This window comes from Nothobranchius furzeri, chromosome 7 (genome assembly GCF_043380555.1).
Source record: "Nothobranchius furzeri strain GRZ-AD chromosome 7, NfurGRZ-RIMD1, whole genome shotgun sequence".
Taxonomy (NCBI): Eukaryota; Metazoa; Chordata; class Actinopteri; order Cyprinodontiformes; family Nothobranchiidae; genus Nothobranchius; species Nothobranchius furzeri.
Genome location: NC_091747.1, coordinates 36,906,486 through 36,925,144, shown reverse-complemented (window position 1 = coordinate 36,925,144; position 18,659 = coordinate 36,906,486). Strand labels below are relative to the sequence as shown.

Below are 18,659 nucleotides of genomic sequence, written 5' to 3'. Positions count from 1 at the left end.
TAGCTCACAAGCTTGTTCTGTGGAGCAGCAGACACTTATTGTCTCTGAGAGCCACTCATGTACTGGGGATATGGAACCTGGGGGCAGATCTTTTCTCCAGAGGGAACCTCCAGTACGTGGAGTGGAGACTTAACCCAGAGGTGGTCAGGATGATCTGGATGCACTTCGGGCAGGCCTCGATAGACCTGCTTGCCTCTCGGGAGAACACTCAGTGCCCCATGTTTTTCTCCCTACATGGCCAGGACACACCTCTGGGAGTGGATGCATTCGCCCACAGATGGCCAGACCCTGCTCTATGTGACCCCTGTGGCTCTCATCTCACCAGCGATGGGTACCGAATTCGGTACTTTTTAAGGTACCGACCAAATTCCATAGTACAGACTGAGCACCGATACACGTCATTAGAAACGGTGCCTCGTTTCGGTACCTGTCCTTCATAACGAGAACTTGCCTGGACAGCTGCGCATACGCAAGAGCGTTACGCTGGTCGCTGCGAGCCAGTTGTAAACAGAGCAGCATGGTAGAAAGAACGCACGCTAAAGCTTGTGTCCACTTCACTAAATGTGATGGGTAACTGGGTGATGATGAAACCAGCGACAGCGATCTAAGTGAGACATCCTCATCTTAATCTGCTCCGGTAGGTAAATAACATGTTTAAGATAACATTAGCTTGATATGTTAGCTTCCGTTCCGCTAATGGTGCGTTCGCTTTCTCCTCGGAATTCCGAAACTCCGGCAAGAAGAACGTGAACGCGCTCTAAAGTTTGGCTTCACTTTACTAAATGCGACGGGTGATTGGGTGAAGATGAAACCAGTGACAACGATCTAAGTGTGAGGCATCATCGTTTTAATCTGCTCCAGCAGCTAAATAAACTGTTTAAGATAACGTTAGCTTAATAAATTAGATTCCATTGCCACCATTGTTTTCAGCTGATCGTGCGTTTGCTTTCTTCTTGGAAATTCTAACTTCCCAGTAGGAAAAATCAAATGAAAAAGGACGGCAAAAGGAATGAAGATACACAGTAAATTTAGTTCACAGTAAAGATGTTTGCTTCAGTTTAATTATCAGCTTATAAAACTACAAGGAAGATGTTAAATACAAATAGTTTTATGTTATTAATCCTGATATTTATCAAATAGTTATATATTGAGAAAAATATATATTTAATTATAAAAGAGAATTAAAATATTAAACACTCAAAAGTATCGAAAATTGTTACCATTACGTACCGGTATCGATTCCTAGATACCGGGTATTAGTACCGAATCGATTCAAATGTCAAAGGTACCCATCCCTACATTTCACCCACGCTCACCAGAGTGAGAACAGAGGACCTGGTAATGATTCTGATTGCACCCCATTGGCCATCGAAACACTAGCTGGCGGAGATCACACAACTCCTTTGTGGAGAACCGTGGCCCCCGCCCCTACGCAGAGATCTGCCATCTCAGGCACAAGGGGAGGTTTTCCACCCACACCCAGATTGTCCCTCTGGGCTTGGCCCATGAGCGGTCCAACCTACAGGCTGTAGGACTCCCACAGAGGGTCATTGAGACCATTCAGGGCGCAAGGACTCCCTCAACTAGGTCTCTGTATGACTGCAAGTGGTCTATTTTCAAAAAATGGTGTGGGTTAGAAACAGGAAATCCCTTTCCAGAGCTCCGTGGTGGTCATACTGACCTTCTTGCAGGACCTGATGGATAAAGGAAAAGCTTTCTCCACCATCAAGGTGTATTTGGCTGCAATATCAGCCTGCCATATTGGATTTGAAGGGAAGTCGGTTGGACAGCATCCCCTTGTGAGTCGATTTATGAGAGGAGTGCGAAGGCAAGTTCCCATCTCTAGGAATCTGGCTATACCCTGGGACCTCCCGCTAGCTATGGAGGCCTTAATGTCTTCTCGTTTTGAACCACTAGAGCAGGTGGATTTGAAGGTTGCTACATTAAAAACGGCACTGTTGCTGGCACTTATGTCGGCTAAAAGTGTGGGTGAAATACATGCTCTGTCTGTTCACCCATCATGTACCAAATTTTCCCAAGGGGACTCGAAAGTGACCTTACTCCCTAATCCCACCTTAATGCCAAAGGTGCTGGGGGCTTTTTCCCCTTTTTCTTTGGTTTCCTTCTGCCCTCCTCCCTTCTCCTCAGTAGAGCAGCAGAATCTCCATGCACTTTGTCCGGTGCGTGCATTACATATTTACATGGACAGGACAGAGACTATGCGAAAGAGAAACCAGCTTTTTGTGTCCTGGGCCAAAAATTGGTTGGGGAAGCACATATCAAAGCAGGGACTTTCCCACTGGATTGTAGGAGCCATTTCCTTAGCCTACAACTCCAAAAGGGCTCTACCTCCTGAGCAGTGTTGGGCAAGTTACTTCAAAACTGTAATACATATTTATTACTTGTTACCCTCATTTTAAAGTAATTCATTACATTACAATATTACTGATTTTAAAATGTAAGGCATTACACTACTTTTGCATTACTCTAAGTTACTTTCAACAAAACAACTTCAGTATGTCATGACACAGTATGAGTTTGGTAATCTGATGCCTGGTGAACTCATGACACATCCGGTGGAAGGTGATGTGGTGTCTGAGCTAGGATTGCTGTTAAAACAGTTCTTTAGAAGGATTGTTTATAACATAAATGAAACAACAATCTGTACTCTCAGCACGCTGCCATCTTAGATTAACTGAGCAGAGAGTAAGGTGGTGGGGGCTCCAAGCCTATATTTGCCTTGGTCCCCAAATGCCTTGATACGGCCCTGGATGTGGGACTGGCTTCTGGGGTGATCTGATTCTATCACACGTATAAATATTAAATGCTTATATATTATTGCTTTTCACTGGTAAAAATGGGTATTGGGGATAAATCTACCTACTTTTTTCTTTTCAAGCACTTTGTTTTGTTTTCTTGATTTTATTTGAAATATTTCCTGCACTTTCTCTCTCTAACCTCCCTGCATACTGCATGTTTTCTCCGTCTTCCAGAAAAAACGGTTTCCTAGACTTCCTACTTTCTAACTATCAGCCAAATGTATCTTCACTTGCGCGGCGCTCCAGCAGTAATGAGTTAAAATCACCGGGGCCCAGATTAACTCAGATGAGGCAAAGCACGTCAGAAAAGTACAGAATACCAGAGAACATGCGCTGATATGAACGATCGCAGGTGAATTATTTTGTTTTAGTGGAGCGATTTTGTGAATGTTGCAGTGGCCGCGCGCAGGATGCAGCTGGAGTGTTTGAGCCGGTACCGCTACGTCCTCTGCCCGCAAAGCGGAGTCCATAAATGACGTAATAGATGCAGATATTGGATCTTTTTTCGGGTTTCCCGCAATTTGAATTTTTAAGAAACGTATCTTGATTCTGGGTTTAAAATGCATTGTAATTACTGCGTTACTGACAATTGTACCGAGTAAATATTACCATTTTTTTTCCCTGTAATGCCTTACATTACCACATTACAACAAAAAGCAATGCATTACAGAAATTAATTACTTTTGTACCGCATTACTCCCAACGCTGCTCCTGAGGGCCTTCGTACCCATTCTACTAAAGGACTTTCTTCCACATGGGCCCTATTTAAGGGAGTGTCCATTCAGGAAATATGTGCTGCGGCGAGTTGGACCTCCCCTCACACATTCACTCGGTTGCTGCTGTGGCCCCCAGACTCTGGACCTCTCTCCCCCTGAGCCTGAGATCAGTGGACTCAGTGGTCTCCTTTAAAAAGCAGCTGAAAACTCACTTGTTCAAGCTGGCTTTTGTATGACCTTCTTCACCACTCTCTCTTTATTCTGCTCTCCCCACCTATTCCACCATCCTCAGCATCCACTGATTTCTCTCTTTCCTATTCACTCTCTCTCTTTCTTTACATTTTTAATCACAATCGTCTATTATTTGCTCATTTTAAATGTATTTTTAAACAAATTCTAAATGTTTTTTTATATTTTTACATTTTTTGCTTTTGTGAAGCGCCTCGTGATTTTTATCTTGAGAGGCGCTATAGAAATCATACTTTCTTCCAGGGGCGGTGTTAGGCCCGGCTACTTGGGCTGAAGCCCCGGATGTTTCATAGAAAGCCCCGGATCTAAATCGCGGAAGTAACATGCAGTACCAAAGTCCAACAGAGAGGGAGCAGCTGGCAGTAGTTTGTATTCAGCCTGCCTGAGCCTCCACCACTGAAGAAGAAGCCCTTCAACAGCCGGTGTCGGTACAAGATCTGCTCGGGTGCAAGATCGGCTCGGGGTCCTTCGACTGCCGATGACGTCTAAGTACGGCAAACCCACTCAGACAAAATACACTACACATCTATACTGTTGGAAAGAATTTAGCAGTTTCGTTATTAAAATAATGTTTCTTAAGACATAAGTTTGTGTTTATAATGGTATTTGTAAAATAAAACACTATATTTTATTCATAATGTTGAACTCCTCTTTGAGCACATCCCTTGAAGAATCATAGGTATTAGCAACACCTGTGAAATTGTATTTGCAGGAAAGAAGTGTGTCCCGTTTATTGAAGTATTTTGTGTTTAGAGTTTTTGACGTCTTGTCCATGCGTAGTTCAGTTACGCTCATAGCTGCTAGCCAAAACTCTGGAGTTAAAAGTTTTCTGGCTTTACTAAAATACCTGTCTGTACTTATTTGATTGATGGTAGTTTTACTTTCTATTAGACTCCAAATGTAATCATTTGGCACGTTTCTAATTCATAATTTGTAATAATGTAATCGGCGATTTTAGCATTAGCATTCCTATGGGTTTTTCCATGTATATTAGCATTGCGCTAACCACTCGCTGCCAAATTGCAGCCTTTGCGATTAGAAAAACTCCTTTTGTCACATCGCAATTTAATTGCACATGCAGTTAATCGTTCAGCCCTAATATACATGCAGCTCTATGCTAAAAGTGTATTTTCAAAGAGGTAATGATGATTTCTTTGTAAAAGAATAGACAGATTTGCCTGGACCAGTGTAACGTGATAACAACATAACATGATTACGTAATTCCGTAAGGTTCATGTTCAGCCAATCAACTACTTAGACGTCATCGGCAGTCGACGGACCCCGAGCCAATTTTGCACCCGAGCAGATCTTGTACCGACACCGGCTTATTCTACAGTCTCTGCCTGAAACGCATGAGTGAAGATGGACATAAGGACGTTTTTTAGACCAAAAGTACGGTGGCAGAACCCCAGCTTTGATGAGACTGGTGTTGACTCAGGTTTGTGAGTCTTATTTGAATATATTTGTTGTGCTGCTGGTTTGCCTAAAGTAAAGGAGAAAGAAAGGGAATATGTACTATCATCTCACACTAAACACTAACAGGAACAATACTCTGCCCTGAAAATGCTTAATATGTAGCTTCAGATTAAAAATTATGTGGTACGAGACAAATATGATGTTGACTAGTGTGTGTCACGTGTGTGTGTGCACGCGTGTGTGTGCGTGTGTTAAGCCCCGGATGTTCTTCATTCCTTAATCTGCCCCTGCTTTCTTCTTCTTCTTCTACAAGCTAGATGTCACAACACAGTCACTGTCTCACTCTGTGCTGGGTATGGCTCCCACTATCTGAGCTGTGCACATGATATGATATTTGGGAGTAGAGTATGTGGATCATGTTCTGCCTTGCTATCTGGGAGTCAGTATTTTCCCATGGTGAGACACGAAACAAATGCTATGAAAGAGAACTTTAGGTTACTGTCGTAACCCCGGTTCTCTGAGTAGCATGAGTGAGTGTCTCACCATACCGCCCTCCTTGCTATTTCGTAGCGAGGGAGAGATGGTCATTTTAGAATACTGTCAGTGAGGAGCCGGCCTAATATATAGGTGGAGTTCCCGCCTCCTATACGCTGACAGATTTGTTCCAGCCAATCACGGCTGGCGGTGTGGAATAAGAGCTTCTGATGAGGTCACGCCTAAGCGTTCCCATAGTGAGACACTCACTCATGCCACTCAGAGAACCGGGGTTACGACAGTAACCTAAAGTTCGGTTTGCTGAGGTCACTTCCTGCGAGACTTGATTGGTGCAGCATCAACGTAAAGCTGGGCTCCTGCAGCTTTTGGATGAAGAACAATAGTATCATCCTCTCGGTGCTGCTGCTTGGCAAAATTCACAAACACCTGCAGGGACAGAAGATCAAAACGACTTGTGTTTTTTTAAAGCATCCACTCGTTTTTAATGTTGTGTTTTCTTTATTCACCTGATCGAGCGTGGTCTGTGACACGGAGTAGTCCTCTATGTTCAGTTTGACCCTGTTAGCCAGGACCATTTGAAAAATCCTTGCTAGAGAGGAGGAGGAAATCTTGTACTGCAGAGTGTTGTAGTGTTTCTCTCTCTGGATGCAGCCTGGGAAAGTGCTCTCCATGAAGGCTTCAGCAGGGTTCAGGTCTGGGGGGGAACCAGGCTTAGCCGCCCTGATCTTCATGGTTACCACGTAGCCGTCTCCAAATCTGCATCAGAATGAACTGGTTGTTGGAAATTTCTGTATTTCACTTCAATAAGAGAATAAACCTGATTAAAAGTAGCTGACTTGTATTTGAGATGCTGAATGGTTCCCAGACACTTGAAGGATCCATTGACCATGATGGCTAAGCGGGTACAAAGAGCCTCACATTCCTCCATACTGCAAATAGGAAATCAGGACATTTATCAATGAGGATCACATCACCAGACACATAAAGGTATATACAGTACATTGTAAAGTTCACCTGTGTGAAGTGAGGACCACAGCCCGCTGGTCCTGAATAACACTCATGATGGACTTCCATAGAAAGCGTCTGGAGAGCGGGTCCATACCTGTGGTAGGCTCATCCTAAAATACAAACAAATGAATGTTGTCCATTTCCACCAGTGTTTTGAAAACTACGAGCAAAGCAAATAAATTCCTGCAGCCTGGGTGGTTTTGGTCTCACCAGCAGCACCAGAGCAGGACAACCAATCATGGAAATGGCAGTGGAGAGTTTCCTCCTGTTGCCTCCACTGTAGGTCCCGGCGCTACAGCCTGCATATTCCAACAGACCCAGTTTCTGGATCGCCCAATCTGCCACCTACATTTGGAGAAATGATGTGCCTTGTGCATTATTCAGATGAATCAGAAGTTCATGTCCCAAACATGAAACCTGCTGAAGGACTTTCTAGTTCTGTCCTGATTGGTAACATTTAAAGACAGTCTAGACCTAAGACCTCAATTACACAGGAAAATATTGTTATAATAAAAAAAAAACTCATTCAGAATGTAAATGTCATGTTCTGTGTCCCTTTGTTCCCCAGCCCCTCCAGTTCCCACTCCAGGTTCTCCTTTTGTGTTTCATAGCGCCCTCATGTTTCCTTTGTCTGCATCTCATTTATGTGTCTCCTGTGTTCCTTTAGTCTTCTCCAGTCACCCCTCTGCAGTGTTTATAGTTTCAGCTTTTCATGTTATTAGTCTCTTTAATATGTTTTGTCCCACCGGTCTTTGTAGTTCTCCTTCCCTTTAGAATTTTAGTTATATGGTTGCTTTTCTGTTTTTAGGTTCACTCTTAGGTCATGTTAGTTTCTTCCCTGATTAGTCATTGCTTTCACCTGGTCCTCCCCCCACACTCCACACACCTGCAGCTCATCTGCCTCCCATTATGCCCCCGTGTATTTAAGCCCTGTCTTGTCTCTGTGTCTTGTCGGTCCATTGTTGTTTGTCAGCGGTGTTTTGGTGTTCTGTGTAAGTTTCCGGTCTCGTTCCCAGTCTGTGCTCTAAGTGAGTTTTTTTTTCTCCTGTTCCTGGATCTTTGGTTTTTGGCTCCCTGCCTTTTTGGATTTATTTTTATTTTGGACTCATCCTAAAATAAAAGGATTTTCTTTATATCAACTCCTGCCTCGTGTCATCCTGGGTATCTGCATTTTGGGTCCAAACCATCCTCTCATCGTGACAGTAAATGTTCTTAAGATTGTTGTGGAGTCTTCATTACGACTCTCCACAATGACCAAAACCTCCATAGTGACATTATGGTGGTTCATCACTGTAGCTGCAACATTTGGGATCCTGTGGAGCATGGTGGCAGTGTAGTCACAATGTGGGGTCAGCACACACACACACCACTGGAGCTTGGTCATGTATTTTTAAAAAAAAAAGCAGGGCAGACAATGCTGACCTCATTCCAAAGCCACACTCTCATCATGGAGAGAGCTAGTGCGCTGTGATCTTTGAGTTTTAGCTCCCACCATCTCAGAGAAAAGCAGCAGGACAAGGTCAGAAGTAAGGTGCAATCATAGCTGCACATGGAATAATCACTGTGGGAATGGGCTGCTGGAGCACAACATCATGGGAACACAAACATTTCAAGATAAACCCGAATTAGTTATTCTTGCAGCATATTCATGGTGCTGGAGCCTCGCTGTAATCCGGTCAGCGTGCTGCTTTGTTTTTCTGTGAATGTCGTTGGGATGTCTCAGCTCTACTCGTTTATAATACCAGACTGTATACATGAGCTGTACGGAGTTTTCATCTGTCCCTGCGGGCCCTCCACTCTAAAGCTGGTTGTCCTGATTTGTTCCAATCTGGTCACATTGTAGTTTTGAGTATCTCCCTGTAGGGGGCCTAGGATGTCTAGAAGACAAAGAAGAAAGTTCTGACAGAGTCTAATGGTCTTTGGCACCAAAAATAACCACAACCTTGATTCAGGTGTTTAGTCAACAAATGATCTCTTGCAGTGTTATGCACGTTAGAATTAATCATTTCAGGTAGATGATTAAACCCCTGAAAAATCACACCTGTTCCACATAGGCTTCTTTATCAGCCTTCAGATTCCAGATAAAATCCAAACTTTAAATCCTAACAACAGTTCCTTCTCACCCTTCGGATCTCGGACTCTGGAACCCCGCGGAGGCGGGCGTAGAGGTGTAGATGTTCTCTGCCTGTAAGCAGCTCATCGATGGCGTCAAACTGCGGGCAGTAACCCATGTTCTGATGGACATTCAAGATGTTGGTCAGGATGCTGCAAAGACAACATGAAGGAAACATTTGAGAAACGGACTGTGACATGTCTGAAAATAATTGGCTGATGAAAACTTCTGTTCAGACGTGGGTATTGAAGTGATAATCATCTAAAAGTGTATTCTTCTCAGTTTAGTAGTAATCCATTTCCCCTTTTTGGTTTAGCAGATGCATTCATCTCCAACATCAACGTGTAAAATGAAGTTTTCTTCATATTGTGAACCTGTAACCAGAGACTGTGGCCTCTCCTGAAGTCACATCTATGTCTCCAGTCAGCATCTTGAACGTTGTTGTCTTCCCTGCTCCATTTACTCCCAGGAGGCCAAAGCACTGCAGATGAGGACAAAAAGCAAAATATCAACAATCAAGTTAACAGTGTGTCTCCTCTGCTGAGCATCTCTTTATAACAGAAAGTGGACAAACCTCTCCAGATGATACTCCAACACAGATCTGGTTCACAGCTGGGACTTTCGTCCCTCTGTACGTCTGAAAAAAAAAAAATAAATAATAAAAATTCTATCTTTTTTCCAAGTTTCTTTGTAATGTAATGAGCCACCTCACCTTGGATAGGTCTTTTATGCATAAAATGTCATTTGTTTTTCCACTCTTGTGGATTCGCTCCCTTTCCTCGGACACATCTTTGTCTTCCTCCAAGATGTAAGGCTTCGGGCTGTCTGGATTCCTACCACATAATCACATCGTCACCAGTCATCTTTAAGTCAGTGTGAAAGTGACATTAAACAGGGTTTTGAGACATTTTGAAGTGTTTCTATGCTAATTTGACTGATTAGGATCGTTATCAGTCTCAATTCTATGTCTCCATCGCCTGTTCACACAGCGAACTCTTAGTTACACCTTCATTAACAAACACAACTCAAAATGGCAGAATGTTTTATATGATTGTTGCACTTGCCGCCGATCCAGGAAGAAGTGATACTGAAAAAAAATGTTGAGGATGAAATAGACGAATCCCTCAACAGCCATACAGAACAGGTTCTTCCCAATGAAGTCCCAGTTAAAGGGGTCTGGACTGTAATCCTCACCTTGGGGAAATAACATGAGAAAAATCAGCTGTGCAGCTTATCTAACACAACCAGTGACTGTTTGCTAAGAAATTTAACACTAAGTAGGTGTTTACCAAAGCGAGCGTGAACATCGGTCACAGTCTGGCTGATGGCCAAGTCTATCAGACCTCGGCCCAGGCAGTAATGGGGAAAGACGAGTAGAGCCGTCTTTAACATCTGGTTAAATCTGTACAGAGCCTGGATTTAAATGAAAACAAACACAATTAAATAAAGTGAGAATGAATATTGATCAAAGACAGAATGTAGGTTTCTTGGTCGTCCTGTATTACTGTAGTGCTCTCAAAGAGGTCCAGGATGAAGGTGATGGCACTGCTGTTGATGCCGATAAAGAGATTGATACACGACAGAGAGACGTAGGCTGTGCTGGGGACACTGAAGACGTAGGACATTGGGTACATCATGGGTGTCACGGACCAGCTAAGGCAAACCAGCAAGAAGTTTGTTATGGACATGGGTGCTAGTTAGGACACAATTTTAATTCAAATGTAATTTAGTAAAATTCTAAACATGGTAGTAGTGATTATTTGTGTGTCGATACTGTTTCAGCCTAAGTCTCTGACTTTTTTAGTCAAATATCTCATGAGCAGGTTTTCATGGATCATTGGATGAACATGTGACGATTCAACAGTAAAGTGACCTTGGAGAACGTATACATAGCTACAACTCAATCTGTTCTGCAGATATGGAGCTATAACTTGGAGTCCTTCATGTCACACACACCGAGCGTTCATAGGTTACACAAGATGGTGTAGCAGCGTAAAAACACCAGATTATACGAGGCACAAAAATCAGAGAATGATATAAATTCTTTAAAAAATATGCTTGGCCTTTAAAAGCACACACTTAAAGAATGATCTGCTCAGTTTGATCAAACAAATGGACTCACCCATAAAGCATAAGCAAGGTGATAAGAGGCCGTAGGTTGGTGGAGGAGGTGTAACATTTCTTATCAAAAAACAGAAAGATTCTCACCACCATCGCTGCGCTGATGGAGTAATTCACCTACAGGCCGCCACAGAAAACACCCGTCTCTGTTATATGACTCACATTCCACTGGTACTACCAACAGGGTCACCGTACCATGTCCCACAGGAAGTTGGACATCCAGTACATCAATGGACTGACTCCACTGACAAACTGCAGGTGTTTGGCCTGAGTGACCCTCTCCTGGATGAGATAGAGGACAAAGCTAGCTGGGACGAAGGACATGGCGAAAATGACACAAATGGCCACCACCGCATCCACTGAGGTGGTCAGACTGGAGAAACAAGAGAGACATGGCATTGTTTCCATGAGCTAAGCTAAGCTTTCATAGTGACAAACGGGAAAAGGCTTGTTGTTTACCAACAAAAACATCAGACTGGAACAAAAATCGGGCTAACTGTTACTCACACGGTGATCTCAGACAACTGCTCCTTCGTGAGATTCAGAGGATGGTTGATAGTAGTGATTCCATATTCATCCAAATGAGCTCCTCTGGGCAAATGTGCACGGAGAATGGCATTGTTGGCCACATTCATAAAGGCCACCATGGCATGCCAGCCCTTATTGTTGTACCACACCTGGCCAAAAGCAGGGAGACCGGAACATGATGCCACATGTGTTGAATAACTTGTGTTTGTGAGCTTTGTAGAACTAACCTTCACATTGTCTTGTGTCTCCATGTATCTGAGAAATGTCCCAATGTCCAGAAGGGTTTGTTTAGAATATTTGCCCTAAAAAGACAAGGAAATCAAATGTTCATTGCAAACTATATTAAGATACTTTTAAAGAAGAGGTAAAAAAAAAAAAACGATTTCCAACACAAGCAGTGATGTTGGGATTTAAAAGCTCACCCCAGTAACATTCAGAAGTCGTCCCACCTGAGCAGCTACCTCCTGAATGGTTTTTGGCTGCAGACTTAAAACTGGGAGCTTTCCACCCACTGATACACCTCCATACCTGAACCCCACAGACAAACATTTTAGAGTTTTAGTGTTCTGATTCTGTGTGCAGCACTCTAATGGTAGTGCACTATTTCCACCACTAGAGGGCAAATCACACCAACACACGCCGCCGCCTCAGGTGCACTAGGTTTTATCACAGAGTGAAAAGGTTAAAATTACCTTTGTTCATTCACCCAATATTTACTTTTCAAGCTGGGGAGAGAGCACACAATTACATTGAATGACTTCCTGTGCAACACTATGTGATCTGTTCTATTTGGAGTGTTGTAAACCACCACATTTACCTGGTTCTGATGAGGCTGGGGTAGGTCTTTACCAGATAGTCAGAGATGTTCCTACCAGTCAGGTCCATTAGAACATCTCCTGTTGACTGGATCCTCTAAACAAAACAGAAAATGTGTGTTAGATGCTCATCAGCTGTGGTGGATCTGAACCAACTGAGGAAGCATCTTCTGCTCGTGGATACAGCAGGTGTGTGCTCAAAGACTTATTTTTGATCCCCACCTGTGGAGGTGGCAGGCCTCCAGCCCCCTCGGGACACACAGGGAGCATGGTGAGTTTTTTGGGTGTGCTGCACTGACACTCTGGAGACAGTTTGAGAGGAGTCCACTTTGGGTTCTCTAGCATCTCTATGAGTGCAGGGTTGACCAAAGGCATCTCCCACTCTGTAGTGATGTTATTACAAGGAAAATCCCTTTCGAGATACATAAAAACATCAGAACAATGCTGTGAAACAAAATAGTCCTGCAAAATGTCTAGAAGTGTTTTATATCAGATGTGTGACGGATACTTACTCTAGAGGTTCGTCCACCATGCAGCGAGTCCCAAAACCAGGTTTGTCCAGCAAAACCTCACCCAAGTGTCTCATGTCAGGATCTGTGGGGCGCTCATTGCTGCAAAGCACAACATGAATTTTTATGCTAATTTATTTCAGCTGTTTGATTAAACATTTACCCGTGACTGTACTATGACATGACACAGTCCAACCTGAAGAAGGTGTACTGTCGTCCATACATCCATGGACTGAGGGTCAGACTGGGATACTCTCCAAACGGTGGAACTATCAGAGTAAACATCAGCACCAGGAAGACAAAGCTGGCTGGAAGCAGAACCTACCAGACACAAAAACACAACTGCAATTTAAAAAGCTGATTTTGACAAAAAAATTATGTTTTTATTGTAAAACACAGAAAATAAACCTGAGCAATGAAGTCTTTGAAGGAGCGTGTGGCGTGATGCCATCTCTTAATCAGCAGAGCAAAAAACTGTTGGGTGATCAGACACAAGCCTCGGACCTGGTAGGATCCTCGTCCTGCACTGCCTTCTGGGATATCGCCTGGACCATTAGACTCTGGAACAAGAACCAGCGACAGGTTAGTCCAGAATAACATCAACCAGTGTTGTTATATAAACTATTAAATACCAGCCAAGTGCATAAAAATCTACAGATAGCTAATTAAAGCTATTATCCAGCAATATCCTAACAGTTAAAGCTGGTTTTTAAGCACTCTAAATTAGCTGGTGTCAGGATAAACGGCTCAATAACCCTAACCCTCTTAAACACGTTTAATAAATAAACATTATAATAGTTTCATACACCAAACTAAATGCTGGTTACATAGATTTTTGTCTTGATAAAATGTGTGGCTTTAAGCATGCTTATTAGCTAGCGGTTAGTTTTCTCTGTTAAGATGTGAAAATTAAATGACTCGCTCATTTAAGATTTATGTATACAAGATATAAAACTAGATGATCAGAGTTCTGAGGTTGTTTTGTACTTTTCTGCTTTTGAACCTCTGAATGGGCCTTTATTGAATAAGGAACTGGAACATTGTGTTTGTCCCACAACAGTTCCTCCGAGCTGTGAGCTGGTAGCCGCTGTCACCTTTCTGTGCGTCCACATCAACAGCCCCTCTGTTGAATCCACAGAGACTGGCTGGAGAAATCTGTTGCAACGTTTTCTTCTCTGAGAGTTCAAAATGGACAGAAAAGTCAACTAAGGAAAAAAATAAGCTACAAACACAAGTTCTGACATGAAAACACACACACACAGATGGAAGAAACTTATAGAAGTTCAACAACAACAAAAAAAACCGTTTTTATACCTTGGGCACATTTGATGTTGGCTGCGGTCCCATCTGCGGTGACCTTCAGAAAAATCTAAAAGAAAATGAATTGTTGTAAGACCAAAGAATTAACGTACCCTCTAAATCAGCCTTTCTCAAATGGGGGTACGCGTACCCCTGGGGGTACGTAAAGAAACTCCAGGGGGTACATCAGAGAAGCAGACTGTGTCTAAAAAAGAGCTTGATCACAGCAGTTGCCTCCGTGCCACCAAGGATGAAAAAGATCCTCAGTGAAGCACAAGCCCAAGTGTCTCACTAAAAAGTCTGTAAAATCACTCCGATCAGTGCAGTAATGTTAAGATTTCAGTCTTCTTTTTGATTTTTAAAAATATATTTTGAGATTTACATTTGTTTTTAGCAATTGTTATTTAAAATGACGTTGATGATTTCTTTTAGAGAACAGATATACTATGATCCCAAAAGAGAACACTTTATGTTGACATGCTTTTTATCAGCACAAATCTTTAATTATAATTAGCTTAATCATTTCTTTGGCCTGTATTTGATATATTTTTTTTAAATATTTTTAGTTATATATATTTTTTTCCAAATAGTTCAAGAGATACTACAAAAAATGTGCAGTGTTTTGCACATTTATGGATTTTTCAATGGGTAATCTTATGGTTTTAAATAGTTTTATGGTGACTGTTTTCAATTAATTAATTAGAATCACATTTTAGTGATGAAAAATATTTCCAATACATTTAGTTATGGAGTATTAACATTTAAAATATTCAAAATAGCTTTTTTTCCCCAAATGGTTGAATTTTGTACTTGTTTATCAGTTTCAAAGTTTAATAAATCAGTCACTGAAGGCACCTATTTAAGGTCTTGTATTTTACAACCAAAAATAGCATAGCATAGCATAGTTTATTTATATAGCACATTTAAAATGCAGCATGGGAGCTGCCCAAAGTGCTGCACAGGCTAAAACAAAACACACCCATTACAAGGAGCTAAAACAAAGGATAAAAATCTCAATCAAAAGCAGAGAAAACATGATGAATACTAAGAGCACATTAAAACAATGACACAATAAAACACTGAAACGAGTCACTGTCTAAAAGCCAAAGTGTAAAAGTGGGTCTTTAAACGAGATTTAAAAACCGCCAGAGATGGAGCCTGCCGAACTCCAATGGGCAGTGAGTTCCATAGCTTTGGGGCAGCATGGCCAAATGCTCGATCCCCCCGCGATTTGAGTCTCATCCGCGGCGTGTGCAGCAGCAAAAGGTCAGCCAACCTCAACGAGCGCGTGGGCACATATGGAGTGAGAAGGGCAGAGAGGTAGGAAGGTGCCAGGTCATTGAGTGCTTTAAAAACAAAAGTCAGTAACTTAAACTGCACTCTGAAAATGACAGGGAGCCAGTGAAGATGTTCCAGGACAGGGGTAATGTGGCTACGTCGGTGTGTACCCGTCAAGAACCTGGCAGCAGCATTCTGAACAACCTGCAGCCGATTCAGGGCAGAGTCCGGAACACCAATGAGGAGGGCGTTTGCATAGTCCAGGTGAGAGGTAATGAATGCATGGATGACTGACTCCAAATGCCTCCGTTTCAGGATTCGTCTGAGGTGAGTAAGGCGGCGAAGCTGATAAAAACAAGACCTCACTACAGAGTTTATCTGTGGGGCCATTGTGAGTCCAGCATCCAGCTTGACCCCGAGACTCGTCACACACTGTTTGGGGTTAAGGGTTAAAAGGTCACAAACAGGGTGAGAGCCATGGTGGTTGCGGGGGCCAAAACCAATAAACTCAGACTTCTTTTCATTCAGTTTTAAGAAGTTGGATGCCAGCCAGCCCTTCACGTCATCCATACATGCAGCCAATTTCGAGCCCGCATTCTTCTCATCCATTTCCACGTATAGCTGACAGTCATCTGCGTAGATGTGGTAGCTCAGGCCATGCTGATTCAGGATATTGCCCAGAGGCAGAAGGTAGATTGAAAACAGCAATTGCCCAAGAACGGAACCTTGCGGCACCCCCCAAGGCAGTGGAAGACTGGAGGATGCACAGTCACCAATCTGTACAGAGATGGTACAAAAATGTTTTTGCGCTGATTAGGGGTACTTGGCTGAAAAAAAATTTCACGGGGGTACATCAGTGAAAAAAGGTTGAGTACCACTGCTCTAAATGATACATGAATAGTCTTTTGTCCATCCATTTTCATCCGTCTGTTCGGAGTCAGGCCACGGGGGCAGCAGCCTAAGTCGAGAGACCCAGACTCCCCAGCCACTTGGGCCAGCTCCTCCGGGGGAATCCCAAGGTCTTCCCTGGCCAAGTGAGAGACATAGTGCCTCCAGCGTGTCCTGGGTCTACCTTTAGGACTCCAACCGGTTGGAAGTGCCCGGAAAACCTCACCAGGGAGGCGTCCAGGAGGCATCCTGACCAGATGCCCGAGCCACCTAAAACTGACTCCAAACCCCTCCTGGATGACTGAGCTTTTCACCTTGTCTCTAAGGGAGAGCTCAGCCACTCTGTGGAGAAAACTCATTTTGGCCGCTTGCATCCGCAATCTCGTTCTTTCAGTCACTACCCAAAGCTCGTGACCATAGGTGAGGGTGGAAACGTAGATCGACCGGTAAATCGAGAGCTTTGTCTTCTGGCTCAGCTCTCTCTTCACCACCACAGACGGGTACAACGCCCGCATCGCTGCAGATGCAGCATCAATCCGCCTGTTGATCTCACGCTCCATCTTTCTCTCACTCGTGAACAAGACCCTGAGATACTTAAACTCCTCCACTTGAGGCGGGACCTCGTCCCTGACCCGGAGAAGGCATTCCACCCTTTTTCGACTCAAGACCATGTCCACACTGATGTAATGCATTAAGTACTTGTTTCAGATTGTAAGTTCTGCACCTTCATTCAGGGTCTTCATGTACACTCAGTGTCCACTTTATTAGGTACTGCTAATTAACACCAAATAGGGTCGCAGCTCAGTTAGGCCTCTAGGTGAAGGAGACTTGCTGAAACTGAGCATCAGTACTGAGAAGTGAGGAGATTTAGAACGACTGAAACTAACATGTTTGTTTGTGCCGGACAGGTCAAAGAGTATTTTAGAATTGCTGATCTGCTGGGATTTGAACCCACAACCATCTCTATGGTTTGTGGTGAAAAGTAAAAAAAATGAGAGAAATTTTCCTGTGAGCAAATCTTGTGTAGACAGAAATGACCTGTTGAAGACATCAGCAGCTCAGATCAGCACTGAATCCAACCAGCATCACTGCTTCAGATGAACTCCAGCAGCAGAAGAACGCACCCGGTGTCTCTCCTGTCAGCTAAGAACAGGAAACTGAGGCTACAATTCACCAGAGGAGATTGGAAAAACCTTTCCTGGTCTGATGAGTCTTTTGGTGTCACCAACATGAAGCATCATAGCTCCATCCTTCCTCGTAGCAACGCTTCAGGCTGCTGCTGGTGTAATGGATTGAAGAATACGTTCTTAGAACAGAGCCTGGTTCCTGTTACTGGTCGTGTCTGTCCCTTTATGACCACATGGACCCATCTTCTGATGCTACTTCCAGCAGGATGCTGCGCCATGTCTAAAAACTCCAATTATCTCTAACGCACCTCTCAAATGAACGTCATGGGTTTAAAGCCAACAAATCTGCAGCAATGGTGTAAGGCTATCATGTCATTATGAATGAACCCTTGGAGAAAAGTTTCCAACACCCTGATGAATCTAAATCTATGACATGAACGGTTTTGAAGAAATCCGTAACCAACAAACAGCTGGCTGTCCAAATCCTGAGAATCTGGTTTTCAAATGTAATTAAGGGTCATTACATGAATCCTTTTTCATTAGAATTGTTCCCACTCCTCCCATTTTGTGTCTGACACACCAAATTACAGTTAAGCACTATAATCCAATTTCATTTTTTTACTGTTTCCACACCTCCTCCAGTGAAGTGTCTGACACACCGAAGCTGCTGAGGCCGATGTCCACCAGGGTTTCCTCCAGTTCCCTGAAGAGGCCGGCGTAGGCTCTGGGCTGGAAGTTTTGGTTCGGCAGCAGAAATGTGAGCTCCTGTCCAATGGCCTTGACGAGACGAGCCTGTGGCACATGATGACGGACCAAGGCTGTGATGCTTTCCACATTACCTAGAGAAGGATGAAGGAAGGAGAATTTAAACATCATTCCATGCATATGTGCTACTGTTCTGAAGCTTACGTGCATTTCACGAGAACAATAAATAAAATAAAACTGCATCACTTTTGCTTTGGTCACAATACCTCCTTGAACACAAAGATCAAAGGTGTTTCTAGGTGTGTCAATAATGAGTAGATTAACTACAATCCAAAGGAAACTGTATCCAATTGTATTCATGGTGCTGAACGTGAAGAGACTAAAAACAGGTTCAGGGAGACTAACAACAATTTTGCATAGAACACAAAGGCTAACAGCATCAATAGTGATCTTACCGTCCAGTTGTCTATCTGAGGCTGGATTTTCTTCTTTGGTGGTTTTGACTTTAGAACACTTTGAACATTTGCAGGAGCAATCCTGTGTGCAATCACAGCTGGCCTGTAGAAGAAAATG

At 43.2% G+C, this 18,659-nt stretch overlaps 1 protein-coding gene across 1 annotated transcript in view; it reads right to left on the bottom strand.

Annotated features, from left to right (window-relative positions):
• Window positions 1–612: 612 nt before the first annotated feature.
• The window catches only part of LOC107382716 (retinal-specific phospholipid-transporting ATPase ABCA4), a 42,910-nt gene continuing 24,863 nt past the window's right edge, over window positions 613–18,659 (bottom strand). Inside the window, exons 24-50 of the mRNA XM_054751359.2 lie at window positions 18,542–18,644; window positions 18,015–18,220; window positions 14,104–14,158; window positions 13,884–13,964; window positions 13,198–13,349; window positions 12,986–13,110; window positions 12,793–12,891; window positions 12,503–12,692; window positions 12,283–12,377; window positions 12,158–12,190; window positions 11,888–11,993; window positions 11,693–11,767; window positions 11,445–11,614; window positions 11,133–11,310; window positions 10,939–11,054; window positions 10,322–10,469; window positions 10,106–10,229; window positions 9,881–10,010; window positions 9,529–9,649; window positions 9,391–9,453; window positions 9,191–9,297; window positions 8,827–8,968; window positions 6,914–7,048; window positions 6,710–6,813; window positions 6,532–6,624; window positions 6,202–6,451; window positions 613–6,121 (exon numbers count right to left, since the gene is read on the bottom strand). Coding sequence (XP_054607334.2) covers window positions 6,002–6,121; window positions 6,202–6,451; window positions 6,532–6,624; window positions 6,710–6,813; window positions 6,914–7,048; window positions 8,827–8,968; window positions 9,191–9,297; window positions 9,391–9,453; window positions 9,529–9,649; window positions 9,881–10,010; window positions 10,106–10,229; window positions 10,322–10,469; window positions 10,939–11,054; window positions 11,133–11,310; window positions 11,445–11,614; window positions 11,693–11,767; window positions 11,888–11,993; window positions 12,158–12,190; window positions 12,283–12,377; window positions 12,503–12,692; window positions 12,793–12,891; window positions 12,986–13,110; window positions 13,198–13,349; window positions 13,884–13,964; window positions 14,104–14,158; window positions 18,015–18,220; window positions 18,542–18,644 — 3,321 coding nt within the window. The 3' untranslated portion in view covers window positions 613–6,001. The remainder of the gene's footprint in view (window positions 6,122–6,201; window positions 6,452–6,531; window positions 6,625–6,709; window positions 6,814–6,913; window positions 7,049–8,826; window positions 8,969–9,190; window positions 9,298–9,390; window positions 9,454–9,528; window positions 9,650–9,880; window positions 10,011–10,105; window positions 10,230–10,321; window positions 10,470–10,938; window positions 11,055–11,132; window positions 11,311–11,444; window positions 11,615–11,692; window positions 11,768–11,887; window positions 11,994–12,157; window positions 12,191–12,282; window positions 12,378–12,502; window positions 12,693–12,792; window positions 12,892–12,985; window positions 13,111–13,197; window positions 13,350–13,883; window positions 13,965–14,103; window positions 14,159–18,014; window positions 18,221–18,541; window positions 18,645–18,659) is intronic.